The sequence below is a fragment of the Phodopus roborovskii genome, unplaced genomic scaffold, assembly GCF_943737965.1.
Source record: "Phodopus roborovskii unplaced genomic scaffold, PHOROB, whole genome shotgun sequence".
Classification (NCBI taxonomy): domain Eukaryota; kingdom Metazoa; phylum Chordata; class Mammalia; order Rodentia; family Cricetidae; genus Phodopus; species Phodopus roborovskii.
Window position 1 is genome coordinate 1,321,784 of NW_026125640.1, and position 19,889 is coordinate 1,341,672.

Here is a 19,889-nt window from a genome sequence, read left to right on the forward strand (position 1 = left end):
TCTGTTTTCAATTCTTTTTAATATATACATAAGGGTGTTCTTTCTTTCTGTGGCTGCCACAAGAAAGCATGACAAACTGTGCATCTTTTTTAAAAGATTATTTTATTTTTGATTATGTGTATGCATGTGTGAGTATGTGAATGTGACTTTAGCTACCCAGAAGAGGGCATTGTATACCATGGAGCTAGAGTTAAACCAGTTCAAAGGGTCAGAAAACCTGCTCTTGGTGCTACTCTTAGATGAATATTTACTGTCCTCATTGTTTCTGAGGATGACCATTGATCCGTAATGCTCTGATGTCTGCTTCTGTTGCCAGATGGCCTTTTTCCTCCGTGACTCAGTCTTTACATGAACTTACATACTTATCCCTGTTTTAAAAGACCCAGTCATTATTGATTTAGGGCCCTCAATAGTCTAATATGACCCCATATTGACTTGTCACAAAGGTATTTGAAATGAAGTCGTATTCTGAGGATATATCAGTGATGCCCTGTCAGGTACTTCTTTGTAACTGAATCTTGGGATAACATGGAATTGCAATGTGGTCTTGAGGTCTCACATTTTCAACAGACTTTCCTAATGGGTGTCAATGCTACTAGTTCAGGGATAGGATTGACACCAGATGGCAGGATTGGTCACTGGACCATAGTTTGCAAATCAAACAGGCAAAGCTTAATTAGGACACTAGTCCAATATCACCTGGAACTGGAGGGAGACAACAATGATCAAGAGGAACCATGTTGCTGCTTGTTGGACAAATGAGAGCAGCAACTTTCATATATTTGGTGGAGGGTGGGCTAGAATTTGGTAATTGACCATTAGTCATGGGCATAGTTTCAAGAGATACTTCACCTCTTGGGCTTTGACATCCTAGATTTGTACTTGGTGGGCTAAGGGTCAGGGGGATAACTCAGGAAGAACTGAGATACTACCCGTGTCATCATGACACATAAATGTTCTTGCTTTATAACAGAACTGAAGGATTCTCAGTGGTTGAGCTGCTGAGAAATCACAAGGGCAATGCAGACAAAGGTAGCTGCCCCAAGAGTCAATAGGCAGGGTCAACTCTGGATTATAGTCTTGGAAAAAAAGCTTCTCAATTAGTCAACATGTCCACATGCAGAACTGAACAGAGTCTGATACACAGGTTAGGGCAGCAAAGATGAGAGAATGATTTGAAGAAGACAGAGCTTCCAAGCTTATCCCACTCCCGTGGGATATAGTAAGGAATCAGGATTTTTGTTTGTTTGTTTTGTTTTCCTTTCTTTCTTTCTTTCTTTCTTTCTTTCTTTCTTTCTTTTTTTTTTTTTTTTTTTTTTTTTTTTTTGCAGCAAAGGCAGCAGTCTTTAAGTGTTTGTGAATTGACCAAGCCAACCTTTATAATTCACATGCCAGATGCATTGTCTCCGACAAGGCAGTGGAAGCATTTGTTTTAAAAACATATATTCAACCTCTGAAATCAGTGCTATTTAGATCAACTAAGAATAAATGAAGCCAGAGAGCTTAGTTAGATTTGTCTTCAGTGACAGCTCTTTCTTATCTTTGTCTTTTATTTGTGTTGTTATCTCAGACCACACTAATTTTAGCTTGGTTCAGTCTTAAGGGCTCCTAGTCTGTAAACATTCTGGCTTTCTGACCTTTGACAGAACAAAGCTGTTGGCAAAGTAGGAGGAAAAAGACAGAAGAGAATACACGATAAGTTAATGGCCCTGAGGCTATTTGCCTTTTGTCCCTTTGCAGCAGTCCCTATCTGTTTCACCAAGACCAACTGTCCTCTTTGGGGCAAGACTTTTCTGGATTTAGTAATGAAATTTGTGGATGCAAGGAAATTCCTCAGTCCTTATAAAACTAGAATGATTTTTTTTTTTTAACCCCAAACCACAGATCACGATTTGTTAGCAAGGCTGGCTACAAAGATTTTAATTTACTCATTAGTTATGTTACTTAAGGTATATATGCAAATATACACATTTAAATTGTTTATTTGGCATAGAATAATCTAAGTGTTCAAGAAATTAGACTTAATTAGACATTCCAAACTAAAGCTCCAAATTGTAGTGGTGAATTGGTCGAAACTGATTTTTTCATCCATAAATATCCTCTAGTCTGTATAAACTCATCAAATTATCCTTGAGGAGGTGTTAGGATCTTTAACTTTATAGAATCAGTTAGACATGGCCAGGGTATTTTTCAGATATGAGACTAAAATCAATAGAAGCCTCTCTCTGTTCCTCCACAGAGTTGTAAATATCAGTCTGCAACCTTTCAAGGTGAAGAAGGAATCTCTTTTGTCAAGAAGAAATTTCATCACAATAAGAATAATGACTCTCAACTCTTGCTTAGTATTAGAACCAGCTGAAGAGCTTTAAAGGCTCTGAGTCTTCAATTCATACCAAATAATTCTGATTAGCTAGGAATGGGTCAGGGCATTCACTGTTTCTTTTCAGCTCTGCAGGTGGTACCACTGAGCAGCAATTATTGAGAATTGCTGCCAAGTCTCCCTTTCACCTAACAGTGTTACTATTGGCCATTTTCTTCACCATGTCTTCTTTCTCATATTTGTTTCTTGTTTGTTCAGTGACTTTCCTGACCTGCAACCATGTCTAGTTTATTGCAGGTAATAATTATATTAGCCACAACTGTTCTTGAAAGGCGTTGCCAAGCTTTATAGACTATTATTTTATTCTTTCACAGAATGTATTCTTAACCATGTCCACATGGAGCTAGCCTGTGATGCTGCTGCATCCTATTGTATTTTCTCTCAGGAATAAGATTAAATCTCTGGCAGAATCTATACTATGCGTTCTTCTTTGAACTAGCCACAGAAAAATCTAGGTACTGTGTATATTATTTTCTGTTCTGAAATAAACCACATACCTTGAAGGTCATTCTTGAAAAAGTATGCTGTTCATTAGGTTTTATTATTCTCACTAAACCATACAACCACCATTATTTAATTTCACAACACTTTCGTTACTCCAAAAATCAAAGCAACCACCCAACCCATCAATAGTTACTCCTTCCTTATTCCTTCCCCCTATTAACCACTGATTTTTTTCTTTATTGGTTTATTTTAGATGTGGATCATTCAGTATGTGATCTTTCTGTGTCTGGGCTTCTTTCACCATGCTTGCTTTGAAAGCTCATCCACTTTGAAGCATGTACCAGCAGCACTTCATTCCTTTTTACAGATGAATAGTTTTCCATTGTATGAATGAATACATCATGCATTTCTCAGTTGATTCCACTTGTTACTAGTATGAGTTAGTGTTAGACATAGCCACACCCTCATTTTCACATGGACTTGTGGCTTCATTTCTCTTGGGTATATATCTAGGAGTAGAATTCTTATGGTGACTCCACATTCAACTTTTGGAGGACATACCAAGTTACTTCTCAATGTTTCCTTGCTGCAGTGTGCTTCACAGGAGTGAGGTTGTCTGTGCTCACTAAGTGAGGCCAAGTGTTTCTCCGGGAGTTTAAATGATTGTTGTTATTTGTTAAACATCTTATGTATATGATTGTTACTTGCGATTTTGTAGTTTTATCATTTCCAAACGCGAAGGAATATAAAACTATGGAGTTCAAAGGGAACCTATAGATACCAGTGAAATAGCAAGCATTTGGGGGTCTCTGGGCTCCCTGGTTCCTTACTATCTTTCCAGCTGTCTCTCTGGCTGTCACAGTCTGTTCCTGGCACAGACCAGGTGTGCTTATCACCAAGGACGTGACTCCTGAGTGTCCAAACGCAGGGACACACTACACAATCTCTTTGTAGCCAGGTGCAGCTCCTGCTTCGTACAAAGCCGAAATCTTAATGCTGGGGTGATCTGAGGTTTGCCCTGAACTCCAACTCGGCCTAGTCTAGGCTCTTGGAACCACTACAGCCTCCACCTCAGCTGGCGGTGGGGGGGGGGGGCTGTGCCAGAGCAGGAGTGCAGCCATGGGCTGCATTTTCAGTATGGAGTCGCCAGCCAGTTTTCTCCTTCTGCCCAAGCCCCGCAGGGCGCGCGCTAATGCACGCGCGTCACCTAGCCTGCGCGTGCACGGGAAGCTCGGCCTGCGCGCACCTCCCCAGCCCCGCCTCCTTTGGCCCCGCCTACTCCCCCTCCCTCGCGCCCGCCCGCCGCCCGCCGCCTCTGCCGCCGCCGGAGCTCTGTAGTATGGCATCAAGGAGAATGGAGACCAAACCTGTGATAACCTGTCTCAAAACCCTCCTCATCATCTACTCCTTCGTCTTCTGGGTGAGTGCCCACGCCTGACTGATGGCCAGGACGCGGTCCATCAGACCGTGTGGTGATGCTCCTAGAAAGAAAGGTGGAAGGAAAACCCCAACCCCAAACCCAATCTTAGCAGGCGGATAAGGAGACAGGCTCCGGGTGCTGAGTCCGGGCTGCGGGACGGTAGTGCAGGTCTGGGCTGCTCCGACCCTCGTTTTTGCCTGAAGAAAGCTGTAGTGAGCTAGGTGGTGGCGGTGGTTGCAAATTTTTAACCCTTCCAAAAGCATTTTTTTAATGCATTGATTTCTTAAGCTCCCAGGACAGGGTCAGCCCCTAGGGAAAGTTGCGGATTTGTCTGTTTTCTCTTCTGGACTCCTCTTCCTACCTTAACAGCCTGTTTTGGGGGTCTGTTGGGTCTAACCTGTGGTGGGTTGGGAGCGAACACAGGACAGCAGGGTTTGATCTCAGATTCCGACTTAGTCCTGACCCGGTGGGGCTAAGGGAGAGAGTCGCTGGGAGCCCTCTGCATGCCTGGACAAGGGCGATCAGTCTCCCAAGCGCACTAATGCGGGACAGGCGCCGCCACCGCGTGGAGGCGCACGGAGAGGGTCTTACATAAGCCAGGGGTTATCTTTGATCTTACACAGCTACTGGGGCTTACGACCCCTTTTCTGGTTCCTTTCCATCCTTTGCTGTTTCCACCCGGTCATTGTGTTTACTGTGTGAATCTAATCTGCAGTGCCTAAGAGGAGGACCCTAACCACCTGGTAGCTGCGGTAGTGCCCCAACTCTGTTCCCCACCTAATTGGTACTGCTACTAGTCCTTGAGCCCAATGCAGAAAGGTGACGTCAGCCTTTCAGCCCCAGCCGGCGTTGGGCTGCGTGGTGCACCTCGCTGAGGGATGCGCCCTTCTGTGCGCAGGAGGAGGGGAAAAAGGGAGGAGGGGGCTCCGGGCTTATGCCTTACCTCATCCTGTTTGGCAATTCATGGAATCAGTGCAGGGTTGACACTGCAGTGATTCATTTGCAGAGGTGGGTGGTATCTAAAGTCCATTCCCAATTCTTTCTCTCACCATGTAGATGCCCTAATCCCCAGGTGCCCCTTCCCACCTCAAGCCACAGCCATCCCGCAAAGGAATGAATACCTGCTGCCTCCCCCCCCAAAAAAAAAATCTGGGTCATTCCAGCTTCCAATGCAGTCATTTTGAAACCTGAGGCTCTATTTAAAAAAAAAAAAATCTTGGTTTTGGGTTTTTGTTTTTGGTTTTGGTTTTTGCCTTTCCCACCCCAGTATTAGCCCTGTTTTTGCTTCAAAATTGGAGCACAGTATTGAATGAGGTACCTATATTCTACTGATGGTAAACTGGATTGTTTGCAACAGCCAAGACAAGAGCTGAGATTTATTATGCATTTTAAGAATCCCTAATGTGTCTAGGCTTTTCGTTGCCACTGACGTTGTTAATACTTAAGGTCCGGAAAATTGTGGAGTGTGGTTTCAACGCATACCAGGGGCTCTGCAATGAGACAGAGTAGCATGGTCGAGACAGCTCTCTACATAAGAGAAACATAGGAGCTGACTTTTTTTGGACTGGAAATGACACAGGTTGAATCATCTCAGTAGTGGAACTGGGGGCTAGCTATACATTCAAGGATCTTGTTGTGTATCCCTGGAAAAAGCAGTAATGCTTGGTGACTGTCCAACTTCGCAGCAGCCATTGCTGGGAACTGGTTTAGCTCTTTATATAGCGCCTTCAATCTGTTTTTGTTTTGTCCTTTGTTATGCACACTTCCTATTTGTTACTGGAGAAAAATCTATGGATGATTATCATGGGCTCCTGAAAAAGAAGGTTGATGGTGCATGGGAAGGAAGGAAGGTTGTTTTCTGAGCATCTCTGAAGCCTGGTAAAGAAGGGGTTGTTCCAGGCTTCCTCATTTCATATGGATTATTTAACTCTTTGTTTCACAGCCCCCCCAAACCCAATTGCTTAATTGCTTAATACCTCCTAAAATGGTCACTGTGCTGCTCATCTCTGAAATTTCCTCATACTGGAAATTTTTGTACTTTCAGGATTTTCATGTTCTTAAGTATTTACCCAGAATATTTTCAGTAATTTAGGTAGGATTCAATGGTCATTTCATACTTTACAATAAGAAGAATGAGCTCTCACCAGATGATAGGACATTCTAAAGATGTTTTTCTTAATAAGCCATCGTCCAAATGCTGATGGTTTTTTAAAACCCTACCTTGAATGCTATTTTGAACAAAGCAGCTCTATTCATATATGATTCATATGATAGTCACCCATTTAAAATACGCTATATAAATATATTCTTAACATATAAATAGTTTGCATTTTAGTATAGTTTAGTGTGTTCACAGATACAACCAATATTTCAGTCCATTTTTGATTTTTTTTTCACCATTGAAAATGATGAAAACAAACCCTGTCTTGTCCAGTAGCTCCCATTTTCTCAACCACTTGTCCCTCTCCTGGTGTTTGCCCTAGGTAACCATGAATCTACTTTCAATTGCTATAAATTTTACTATTATGAACATTTCATACATGTGAGTGAGGTCACATTATTTTCCCTTTTGTGACTGATTCTTTTCAGTTGGCATAAGATCTTCATGACTCACCCATGCATGTTGCTAGTGTGTATCAGTACTTCATTCAGTTTAATGGTCAAATTGAATTTCATTTTGTGAATATGCTCAATTTTATTTATCCCTTGACTGGCCACTTGACTGTTACCCATGATGAGGTTATAATGATTTATGTGCTATTTGTATGTGTGTGTGCCTACATTATTATTTTTCTTGCCTATATACCTGTATGAAGTTATCAGGTCACATAACTCTATGGTTAATTTTTTGGAAGAATGGCAATATTGTCTTTCGAAGCAAGTGTTCCATTTTATATTCCCTTCAGCAGTTAGGGTCCAAGTTTCTCCATATGAGTGCCAGCATTTGTTACCATCTGGCTATTTAATTGTAGTCATTGCAGTATATGTGCATTTAAATATCTTACTGTGATTCTGCTTTGAATTTCCTTAATGAATGTTAATGGAATATTTTAAAATGCTTAATAGTTGTTAGTCATCTCTTGAGAAGATACATATTCATATTCTTTGACCATTTTATTTGGGCTATTTATCTTTTTATTATATTATTAATTACTCACATATTCTAGGTATAATCTCACATCAGTATGAAACTTTAGCAAACAAAAATGTTTTCCATTCTTTTCATAGTTCAAAGAGAGTTAAGAGGAACTATGAACATATATATATATATATATATATATATATATATATACATACATACATATGAGTTTATAAGAGTCATTTCTCAATTCAGTAAATATAATTGATATATGACTATTTCTTGAATACCAAGTGCTAAGTCTGGCACATGGTAAGTACTCCAGGTTTTGTTTCTAAGAGGAATGTAGAGAGATGATTACTCAGATTTATTTTCATTATGCTCTTTGTGGGTTGTCTTAATTGCACTTCTTTCACTTCAATTTAGGTACAGGAGTAGAAGATGTTTCCTCTTAAAATTGTCATAGGTTAGTAGCATCAAAAAGTTCTTTGGCCTGTACCAATGAAAGAGAGATCATTGTTTTTATCTGTATTCTTCTTTTGTTTTGTTTTGTTTTTCAAGACAGAGTTTCTCTGTATAGCCCTGGCTGTCCTGGAACTCACTCTGTAGACCAGGTTGGCCTTGAACTCCCCAGTGCTGGGAATAAAAGCTTGGGCCACCACTGCTGGGCTTTTATCTGTATTCTTTTTGTTTGCAATCATTCTCCCTGGCTGCCATATTTTACTAAAGCTCTGATTCTCAACAGGGGACAATCTTTACATATTTGGCCATGTCTAAAGACTTTTTTTTGTTACATCTGGCGTGGGTTCCACAGGCATTTAGTGGATAGAGACTAGAGGTGTTGCCAAGCAGCAACCTCAAGACTCCTTGTAGGGGTTGAGTCCTGTCCAATATCTAGATCAAAAGGTTAATACTGCTGGTAACCTTTACTCTGTTGGAACTGTGCTGTGAATAAAAGAAGAGCCTAATGGCCTAATGTGAATCCACTGTATTTACCATACCACATCATGCTCAACACAATTACTTGTCAGAAGAAAAACATTCTCTATGATGTGCCATAATTGTTTGTTTGAAGATTAAAGGTAAGTGACTCTTTACAGATTGTGTTCTAATGGATAGGATGGTTTTCCTTCCAGTTCAATGACATCATCTGCATGCTAATAACACATTCTAATTTTCCTTGATTTGTATGTTTTATTTTCAGGTTTGGGGCTAGAGGGGAAAACACCTAAGAGTAAGTTCTCCAGTACTTTAAAGACTAGAAACAGTATTACCTGGTAGTGTACTTGGGGAATATTTGCATTCTTAATAATGAATGACAACTAAAATTTAGTAACTACTCCAGCCGTAGTTTTTTTTTTTTTTTTTTTTTTTTTTTAAACACACCAGGGTAGAGCTTTGAAAGAGTAAATGTGTTCTTCCTATTCACATGTTATGTTGGTAGATGACTGGGGGATTTAAAAAAGACTTACAATAAAGACTGTTAAATAGTTATATATTGTGATCTCTTTTATCGGATAGTTTAGTGAATTGTAATTTAACTTAAACTTGGATAAAAATATCTGTCTTTCTCTTTATAAAATGAAGGTTCGAATTTTCATGAGAAATATAATTCAGATGCAAACAAGATAGCTTTCTAAATATGTTACTTACCAGTAAACTGTTTTGATTTATAAATTTCTATGGACTTTGAGTACTTATCTGAGTTCGAAGGTAAGACTTAAGTTGACTACATCTGAACAGTATTTTGAGGAGAAATGTGCTTTGCTTCATTCTAGTTAATATTGGATTTGATTATTTTAGTGTCTAAGAATGCAATTAGCTTACTAATGGTATTGTTAAATCTTTGCATGGTAAAATAACAGATTTTTCCTTTGAAAACAGTTTATCATTTGGGGATGATTAAAAATATATATTATTTTTCTCTCTTTTCATCAAGAAAGTTGAATGATTAGGTTTAATAAAGAGGGGAAAGTATTAGAAAAGGTCCTAACATTTTTAGAGTGATTGAGATGGATACATACTCCTGCCAAAACTTTTCATATGTCAGTTCAGGTCAACAAACATTCATTGAATGTCTGTCATGAACCAGATACCATTTATTCTATAATATGTTATCTGTTCACTGCATGCTTCATTTGCTATCTTAGTTGGATTTATCAGTAATACACTCACTTCCAAATTGTTCATTTTTAGGTATTTTCTAATTGTTGTCACACTACAGAAGATGGAAATTTAGTTGCTTTGACCCCTTCCTTTTCTCTCATTCACACCTGCCTAAGATATCAGTTTTTCACAGCATTTTTTAAGCAGTGGGTTTTTAAGAGGTGACTAGGAAAATCTCTCCATATTGCAGCCATGTAGTACAGATGTTTTCCCTATAGTTACCAACAACCTTGCTTTTCCCTTTACATTTAGTATATTTTCTAAAATGCATTTTCATAATTATATATCTTTGCTCAGTGTATTCAAGCACTGCATGCATCACTTGTATGGCCTAGTGTTGGAGACATTTCTCTTGTATCATTTTGAGTTTCAATATGGACAAATGATCTCTAGGCTTCTATGTAGAATCCTCAAAGTTCTTGGATGTTTGTTCTCTTTCTTGATTTTTTTCCTCTTCATTTTGATAGAGCAAACTTTCAAGTATTTTTCTTGCTGCAAAAAGGTATACAGGAAGTCATATAGTGAAGCCTTTACAAATTTAGAGCTCTTATTTGATGATTGTATTTAGCGTGATAGCTTGGCTGAATATATAATTGTAGTTTAGAAATCATTTCCCCTCAATTTTTACTATGTACTTTCTATCAATGCCTTGATATTAATGATGAAAAATAATATATTATTATAATTCTTCTGATGTCCTGTTTTCGCCTCTGGAATTTTTTTCTTGCATATTTACAGTGCTCTGAAATTTCTCTCTGAAGATATTAGGAATTTTTTAAATTTAAAATTTTTCTTTATTTCTTCATTGTTTCTTCCAAACTATTTTGTTTTAGACTATGTTATAATCACATATTTCTGCTGATTGTTTTATATATGTTTAAGAGGGGGCCATTTTAAACACATTTGGAATCTGTTAGTGTGATCTACTCCTATGTTTCTTGCTTGTAAGTTGTTTGTCTTTGTTGGGATATGTGAGTTTTAGAACCAAGATCCATATATTTATGCCTTTGGTTTTTCTGTTGGTCTGATCAGATGGCCTACAGGAGAATCATTTCATTTCTTTCTGAACAAGAAGGTAGGAATAAGAAAGACAACACATGCAGTACACAAATGCCCAGTCTGCTTCTTTTTCTGTTTGAGAGACTCTATTTCACTCTCTAAGAATACATCTCTGCACCTATGGTAGAATGAGAGAAAAAACAGAGACAGAAAGTTGGAGGTTTCCTAATTTCTGTTCAGAAAGTGTTTTACTAGATCATTCTAATTTCAGCCTCCTCTCTTCCCTAACTTCAGCTGTCTATCATCTGGAGGTGCTTAGGTGTAAATAAATTATTCCAGGTTTTTCCAAAGTTACTGCCATATTTTTGTTAGATCTCAGGATATTGATATGGTTGTCTCGTCCACTCTGTTTATTATTGTGTGTTTTGCAAAAGATCCTTTTAGTGTCATGTTGGTGGAATTTTGGGAATTAGCCAAGATAAATGGATGTGTTCAATCCATCATCTTTAACTAGGAGTCCTTTCTATCTATATCTTTTTATATGCTATTAATTAAATAGTCAGTTGATTCTGAGTGATTGTATAGAAAATCTAAAATGGTAATAGTTGGGTTATCATATTAGTACACACACACACACACACACACACACACACACACACACACACACACACACCAGAGTTAGACTGAACTTGAGTCTTAGACATGCTAGGCAAACACTTTATCCTATCAATATATTTTAGGAAAAATGCCTTTTGAAAATATTACGTGTTGGAATAGGCTTACTAAAGTACATCATTGAAATATGTCATCCGGTTATCAGGGACAGAACAAATAAGGATGAAGTTCTGAAGGCTTCTGGTACCTTGTCTTCACTTCTCATTTCTGCACACCAGGAAGCAACTCAATGTTGTGTTTTCTGACTTCATTCAGATTCTACTAGACTAACTTAATTTGGTTGAATGAGAGTTTAGGATATGATATCTGTGTGGTGGGAGACTTGTTAAATCACCATTTTATGCTATTCTGGTTATGGAGCGTGCATATGATAATCTGAAATCTTCCCTTTTTTAGTCAACTTATTTCCGATATAAAATGTGAAGTTAGGACATGTGAACTGTCTTCCATAACATTTGGGGAACATTAAGCTCTTTCTCCTTAGTAGTTGCTTAGAAACTAGCTGAATTTTTATCAGAATCAAGTGAAATTCATCTCATTTTAAACTCAACAAGAGCTATGGATTTAACCTCACTGTGTGATGCATTATGGTGACTCATTGGCTCTTCAGCATTATATCCTGTTTTAAGTATCCCAGAAGGTGCTGATAACGGTAAGTCATTTGAGATTCTTCCTTTGTTTAAACACATTAAACCCTTGAGATCGATGACTAATGTACTGCCAAACCAACTGGAAATACACTTAAAAAAAAAAAAAAAAACATATCCTTAAGTTCTCCTTTGGTTCCATCACAGCAGCTTCTGATAGGAGTTATCACCTCATGGTAGAAAGGTCATTGGATTGATGCGTAAATTCCTTCTGTTGGCTGTTATCCCCCTTGCTGAGACGAAATGATTTTCATTCTTGGCAGAGTATCTTATTCTCTTTTATATAGTGCCTTAATATCCATCAAGAATAGGATGAAAGAGAAGGGAAATAGAAGAGGAGTTTTTCAAGTTTGTATGTTGATCAGTTGAATATGTAAGCATTTTAAACAATCTAATGATAAAATCAAGGATCGTATTCTGCATTGAAATACTTTCTGTAATGATTTTTGAAGGTGAGCATTTCCCATCATCTGTTTTAGGAGAATTTTGTAGGTATCCATATTAAGAGATGATTGGTTGGGTTTGGAATAGATACTAATTGAACACATTAAATCAGTAATTCCTAACCCATTTTGTCAACCACAAGAATCACCTTCATTTTCCCTAAAATAAGTGTCTAAACTACATTCTAAGATACTATGATTCTGTTTGTATGGATGGGATTGCAGCATTAATAGTTTTGAAATAAGTACCTAGAGATTCAACTGTGCAATTAGGATCGGATTATAAACCTGACAAGAAAACACCTACTAGCTAACACCAGGCTGATTCATCTTGAGTCTCCTGGATTTGGAGATTGCTAGGAGATATTCAGAATGGACTTACTGATTTAATCTTCTTTGTCGGGGGCAAGATCTACAGTGTTTACAGTGTCTCCCCCAAAACTAAAATAGTTTTACCATCTTTAAGAGACTGTGCTTATCATTGCTAAATAAATCAATGATTATCTAATCATCAAGGTTCTTCTTTTGGCATTTATTTATTGGGGATGGGGGTACATTACAATTTGTAAGTGGAAATAACAGAACAACATTCACATGTGACTTCTCTTCCATCATGTAGATTCTTGGGATCTAATTCTATTGTTTATGCTTGGCAGCAAGTGCCTTTATCTGCTGACCAATTTTGCTGGCACACCAAAGGTCTTTTCATATTTTTGGTTGTGAGCCTAACCTTTAACAGCTGAGCCATCTCTCCAGCCCCCAAATGTCTTTTTAAATCACAAATTCCCATTCATGATTTTAGAACCTAAATTAAAATTTGTATTTTAATTGATATGCAGAGGGACCTGGGTATGTGCATTAAAAAGAAAAACCCACAAAGTAGGCCTGATGGCTGCTTGAGATGTAGTTATTACTTATATGTAATAAGTTATTCATGAAATTTCCATAGGTGGATATAATGTACACAGTTTTGGGTTTTGTACCCACAGAAGTGGAGATTGGCGTTCTCTCCATTCCTTAGGACCAATTGATTGTTGCTCAAAGTTGCCTTTCAAAGTTAGGAAGGCAAGTTTGCTTTTGTCAAAAAATGAGGCTTGTACTGTGGAGATGGGTCAGTGGGTGGGTAAAGAGATTGCTGTGGAAGTATGAGAGGAAGACCTGAGTTCAACCCCCAATACCCATGCTAACTGCTGTGTAATTTTGGTATGCATTTGTAATCCTGTTGCTGGGGAAGTGGGCACGAGAGAGGATCCCTGAAACACACTGGCCAACTACTCAAACTGAATTGGTAAGCTTCAGATTTATTAAGAGACCCCGTTTCAAAAAAATGGGCACAGAACTGAGGAAAACACCTGGTGTAACTCTCCGGGTTCCACATCCATGCATTTGCATTGACAAGTATGCTCTGTATGTGTGTGTATACATGCGCATGTGCACATGAGTGTGCCTGTCCCCACACACAGCCATCATCTAATATATAAAGCTAAAAGATGAATTCATTATTTACCAGAGGAAGAGAAAGCTGCATTAGTTAATCCAAGTTTATAACTAAAGCATATATTTTGATAGGATCATGGTATAGGAAAGGTATTCACTATGCTGATATGAGTTGTTGCTCATATCCTTATAAACATCACAATTTGATGAAATTGTTCTTCCTCCTTCTCAGTATCATTAGTATGTTTGTATGCACATGGGGGGGGGTGTGCAGGTTTACATTACTAGGTGACAAAAGCCCTTGACCACTGAGCCTTGTCACTATCCAAGACTGTTCTTGATTGTTTCAAGCATGTTTATCTGTTAATGATTGGTTGGTATTGAACTGAATGAGGTTGTTCCTTATAATTCACCAAATTGGCTGTCATAATTGGACTGAAATGAATTGTCATCCATCAAAATAGGTATAAAAGTTGAGGCTTGTGGTTACTGCTGCTCACCATATCTATTAAAAGATCAATCTGAATGCTGGCATTAAAGGCATACACCAACACACCCACCTCTAGATATTACACTTTCCGTTTACAAGTTCATGATTATTGTATGATCACCAACACTTGACTATGGGGAGTAAGCACAGATATTCTAACTCTGAAGAGAGAACAGAGGCTCAAAGAGATTATATGATTCATTTAATGTTATAAAGCACATGTTCAAATCAAGGCTGCACATAAATATAGTTTGAAATCCCCTTCCATAGAAGGCAATTGTCAAAAGAATAATAGGTGAGTGATATAGTAGAATATAAGGAAGGAAGTAGGAACTGGATCTTGAACCCAAGCAGACATGGGGAATATAGATGCCCATTCAGTCTCAGTTTTATCAGATGTTAGGTTTACTTTCAACCCAATGGAAGCCCTTGTCCAATCACTGGAAACAAACTCTCAAATGGTGTTTGTGGGATGATTCAAAAGCCAAAGTTCTAGCTCTGTAGTCTTGAGGAAGGAGCACCAACTGTTATTTCTAACAGACATGATTTCTATTCACACAAATGTATGAACAGTAAAGTGCCAACATAATTTTAGTCCACCACGAGTTAGAAAATAATTTTGATTACATGTATTTATTTATTTATTTATTTACTTTGGATTTGAGAGAAATCCTGTCTCAAAAAAAAAAAAAAACCAAATAAATAAATAAATAAATAAATGCTGGTACTACTAGAATGGGAAAATAATTGGAGATTTTGCTTAAATTACACAAAAAATTAGTTAACATGTTCAAATATAAAATAAATTTTATGTATTTAATATAAAAATATTTTTATATAGAATTAATAGGTAGAGCCAGTTTTGTTGGTTCACGCCTTTAATCCTAGCACTTGGAAGGCAGAGGCAGGTGAATCTCTGAGTTCGAGCCCAGCATGGATGGACTACAGAGGAAGTTCCTGGACAGCCAAGACTACATAGAAGAACTCTGTGTTGAAAAACAAATGAACAAACAAGTCATAGGTATAATATAGGCATAAGAGAGACAGCTTATAAATTGTACCCAGAAGCACATAAAATATTGATGTATTTGGTTATTAATTTTTTTAAAGTATGTAACAAAAGTTGTAATAAAGTCAACTAAATTGTGGTGAGGTAAAGAACTTGTGTCAAACAGCTAGCATTCTGCTTTCTTCATTTAGGCATCTACACAAAAGCTTATTTACTTTCTAATGGAAGTCTTTTCTTAATACAGACCCGTGACTCAAATTTTCTGACCAGCACTAGGTATACCTGAGGAATTGCTGCGTTAGAGAAACAGTTGGCACAGTTTTTCCGTATAGGGCCAAACAGTAAATATTTTTGGTTTCATGGGCCATGCATCTAATTAGCACCAGCAATGTTTAAATGAAGCCTGTGTTGCATAGATGATAGTGTAGATAAGTGAGTAAGGCTCTATCCCAACCAAATTGTATTTACCAAAGCAGATGGCTAGCCAGATTTGACTCATGGGCTGAAATTGATTGACTCCTGCTATAGAGGATGCAGATATAAGGGAGGTCCCATCTTACCTTCAATGATGATAATGGAAACTTTACTAAGGGCCCATGGGAGTAGGTATGAAGCAAGCCTCGCATTTTCTACCTTGAAAGGGCTACTTATTCCCTGTCCAACCAAGTAACCACTAAATTACTTCCGATGTAAATATTCTAAAGTAAAACGTGCTGTAAGTGTAAACTTCACAATAGATTTTGAAGATTTAGTACTAAGTGTAAAATATCTCATTTTATATTAATTGCATATTAAAATGCTACTAGTTTAGATATATTGGCTTAAGAAAAAAATATTAGTAAGATTAATTTCATATGTTTCTTTTTCACTTGAGTGTCATTCAAATATTTAAAGTTATAAATGTGAGCTAAGTGTGGTGGTTTATAGCTATAGTTCCTGCATTCATGAAGTCAAAGCAGGGCTGCTATGAATGAATAAAAGGCCAGCTTAGGCTATATAGAGAGTTTGAGGTCAATATGGGCTACAAAGTGAGACCCTGCTTTAGAAAAATATGGCTTGCCACTCTATCTCTTTTGGATAGCACTGAGGCAGAAGTGGTATGGTGTACTCATGTTTGGTGGAACCAGAATGAGTTTAATTGTACTAAAGAGAAAGGTGTGTGGTGGATCAGTTAGACATAAGCTTTATTATGACTTGACTAGGACTGTTTGGTTGGAACAAAGGAGACTTTTCCATAGTTTTAAACACATAGATGAGAGCTAATATAGGGTGACAAAAATGAGCAATGGAGGACTGAAGATGGCTTCTTTAGGGTGTGGCAAAGACGTTTGTAAGCATGAATGTTAGTGTTCTGTGCTTAAAGAACCTGGCTGACATTGATACCCCCATGACAATGCAGTCTCTAAGGAGCTGTTTGGGGATTGATGGGCTGTGTTGCATTGTGTATATTTACTTTGAGAGAGCAGTAACTTCAAAGGAATGGTTGAGGCTTAGATGTTTGTTGTGTTTTCTGGTTTAATACTGATGAAGTTCTTTGCTTTGGCCATCTCTGGACTGTGTGCATTACACGTCTCCCACCCTCCATGGTCACAGTTGGTTGACTATGTGTATTTTAGCTGGTCAGTGAAATGTTTTACTGGGCAAAGCAGAACAACTTTTTTTTTATATATACTTTTGGACGTGCAATAGAAGAATAGAGAAGGCTTTGTTGATGTTAGGCAGGAGAGAGAAACACAGAGCAAGGTAATAGCAGACATATGCATGCCAGAGGGCTGAAATGGACTCTGTGAAGTCCCAGTCAGTAACTCATGTAGGTTCCTGAATATCCCAGACATTTCCCTTCCAGCCTGGAAGTGACTTTTTACTTTTCTGGGGAGGCTTGCCCCACTCGGGAGTGACTTCTAGGCTCCTCAGCCCTTCTGCTCTTAAATGTCTTGACTGACCAGTAAAGGTGATGAGATAGATGCTTTAAGTGGTTAGAAAGACGGGGTGGAATTACAAGAGCATTATAAGAGCCATCTGGGGTTGTCAGACAAGGTTGGGGAAAGCCCATAAGGTCATTTAAGAGGTATGAGATAGTAAAGTTATCCTTTTCATACGTGTGGTACGCCCAGAATTCTAAGCACAGTTAATGCTACGTTGCTTGCTGATAATAGGTGTAGCAAAGCATTGCGCCACTGGTGCTAAAGGAAGCTTGTGTTTCCAGTAAGTCCTGTCTAAGGGATAAAGGTCCTCCTTCATGTAGCAAATTATGTGAGCAAGTTACTTATTAAGCTCCTTAATAGCAGCTGCTGTTTTTGGAAATTGAGCTTTGCAGCTCTTTGAATTTGTATTCTTCAAAGATGTTTGAAGGACAAACAAGTAACTGCTTTGTGTGGTGTATTTTTCAAAACATAAAGGACTAGACTACAGTGGAATTACCCACCCTGATAGGTTTATAAATGGTTTCAAAAGGGCCACTTTGAATGGTGTCTCAGTGGCTCCTAGCACTTGGGGGTGGCTGGTAATACAAGGGACCTCCTTGAAGTCTAAATGACCAGTGGAGAATATCCATATTCTCAGGAAAACTAGTCAGAGTGTGAGATGTGAGAAGTGACCCTGAGTGTAGAGCATCTCAAATAACTTTTGGATAAAAATAGGCAAAGAGAGGTTTGTAAATGAATACTCTAAGAAGCTATTCATATGAGGTATCTAAACAAACAACATGTGATATGATTTGCTGATGTAAAGAAAACTAAGTGCATGGAATAATTACTGAAGAAGTCTCCGCACAAAATGTTAGCAGTTATGGTTCAGAGGCAGAAGAATTTGTGAGTTCCTTTGTGGCATATTTTCCAAGGCTTCAACTCTCATTTCATGTAGAATATGTTATGTTTATAATGAAGAAAATGGGAAATTCTTTAAAAAGACAGTCGATACATTGTGTAGTATGTGATTTCATTTCTCAATTATGGAATGATTCTTAAATGTGTATCATCTTATTTATCATGGAGCAGTTAATCAACCCAGTCTATTTTGTTGTAACGTTAAGTTAATGCAGATCAAAACCAAATTTAACTTGACTTTTAAGTGTCACCTCTTCAAAATAAAGGCAAATATCTGTTTCTATTGAGCATTAACTTTCTGTATTGGGAATAATATAATTGCTTGTTTGTCTACCAACCAGCTGTATCAGATTTTACCATTGTACTGTTTTTGCCTTAAGCAATTAGTTCTTAAAGAAATAAGATAAAACATAATTATGATTGATGTCCTATCCTCTCCACTCTATCTTAAATACAGTTCATCAGTTGAGTCTATTTTTACATATTTAATCATATTATATACCTACAATTACTATAGACTATTATTTTTCTATCTTTTAAACTCCACATGAATGAATCCTTCTAAGCATATTGTCTTGAAACATTTTCATTTAACATTTTCTGGTGTGTTTCCATGTTGATAGGTGTGGCTCAACCGTAGGGACATTTAAACTATGCCTAATGAGCCAAATCTATAGCCACTTCTTTTTGGAAATAAGCTTTACGTATTGTCTATGGATGCTGTCATGCCATAGTAGTTACAACAGAAGACTGCTGTAAGTGAGGCTGAAGAACACTTTAGCCAATTCTACTTCAATAACGTGATCTTTAGTGGAGATTAAAAACTCAATCAAGTTAACACAAGGCAGATTAACAGGAGGATGTATACACAGTGTATTGACTTTACAAGTGTGTCGGGACCTTCACAAGAGAGCAGTAACCTGAAGACATGATCAAAGCAGGAAGCTTTTAGACTTTTAAAACAAATACCAATAAATATGTGAATAAATGATGGAACAAAGGGATCTAGACAAGAGACAGTGAATTCTACTGTTGTCACTAGGAAGCATATGGGGGTGTAAAGCTAGAGGAGGATAAGAGTTATTTCACTAAGTTTATTTGTATGAGTCCATTGTGGCATCAATTCCCAATCACTAGTGATTATGGGTTATTTCTTACCCTTGTGTGGCAATACATCCCCGAAAAAGAATCTTTATGGTTTGCTACCTGTACAAAGAGACCAATAGACAGTTCTTTTGAAGCTACAGTTTCTCAGATGTTTCATGATTGAGATGATCAGTATAACCAGTGAGCATCTTTGGGATGGTATGGTCTCAACTCTTTCACTGTGTGCCACAGAAAACCTACAGTATTTACTATCTGTCCCTTTACAGAGGTCTGCCAAGTCCTAGTTTATTCTTTGTGTAGATATGCCATTGCTTATTTATTCTTCTCTCCATTATTTATAAGACATCATATTTTGGTGATATTTTAGATATACACACATACACGCACACACGCACACACACACGCGCGCGGTGTGTGTATTGTGTATCTCTATACTGTGTGAGTTTGAGGATCTCCAAAATAACATATTGAATATTAACATTAACTTGACTTGTATGCATTTTGATGCTATTTTTCGCAGTTAGAAATAGTAAATCCAAGAGATATTGCCCTGTTAGCTTCTAGATGTTTTATTCAGCCATTTGGAAGGAGACAATACCTTATTGTTACTAGATTATTTTTGTCACCAACTGTACTACTATCACTTGAAGAGAGAAGAAGGTTGTTTTGTCCATACGGAGCAATCATGAGAATCACGACTGGTGTTGGCAGCAACAATATCTGCTGTATGCAGTTTACTGGATCAGATCAAGGTGATATTATTGGTCT

At 37.8% G+C, this 19,889-nt stretch overlaps 1 protein-coding gene across 1 annotated transcript in view; it reads left to right on the forward strand.

Moving 5' to 3' along the window:
* The first annotated feature begins 4,111 nt into the window (after positions 1 to 4,111).
* Tspan7 (tetraspanin 7) overlaps positions 4,112 to 19,889 on the forward strand; it is a 111,619-nt gene continuing 95,841 nt past the window's right edge. The window contains exon 1 of the mRNA XM_051177934.1: positions 4,112 to 4,244. Within this exon, the coding sequence (XP_051033891.1) occupies positions 4,164 to 4,244 (81 nt within the window). The 5' untranslated portion in view covers positions 4,112 to 4,163. The remainder of the gene's footprint in view (positions 4,245 to 19,889) is intronic.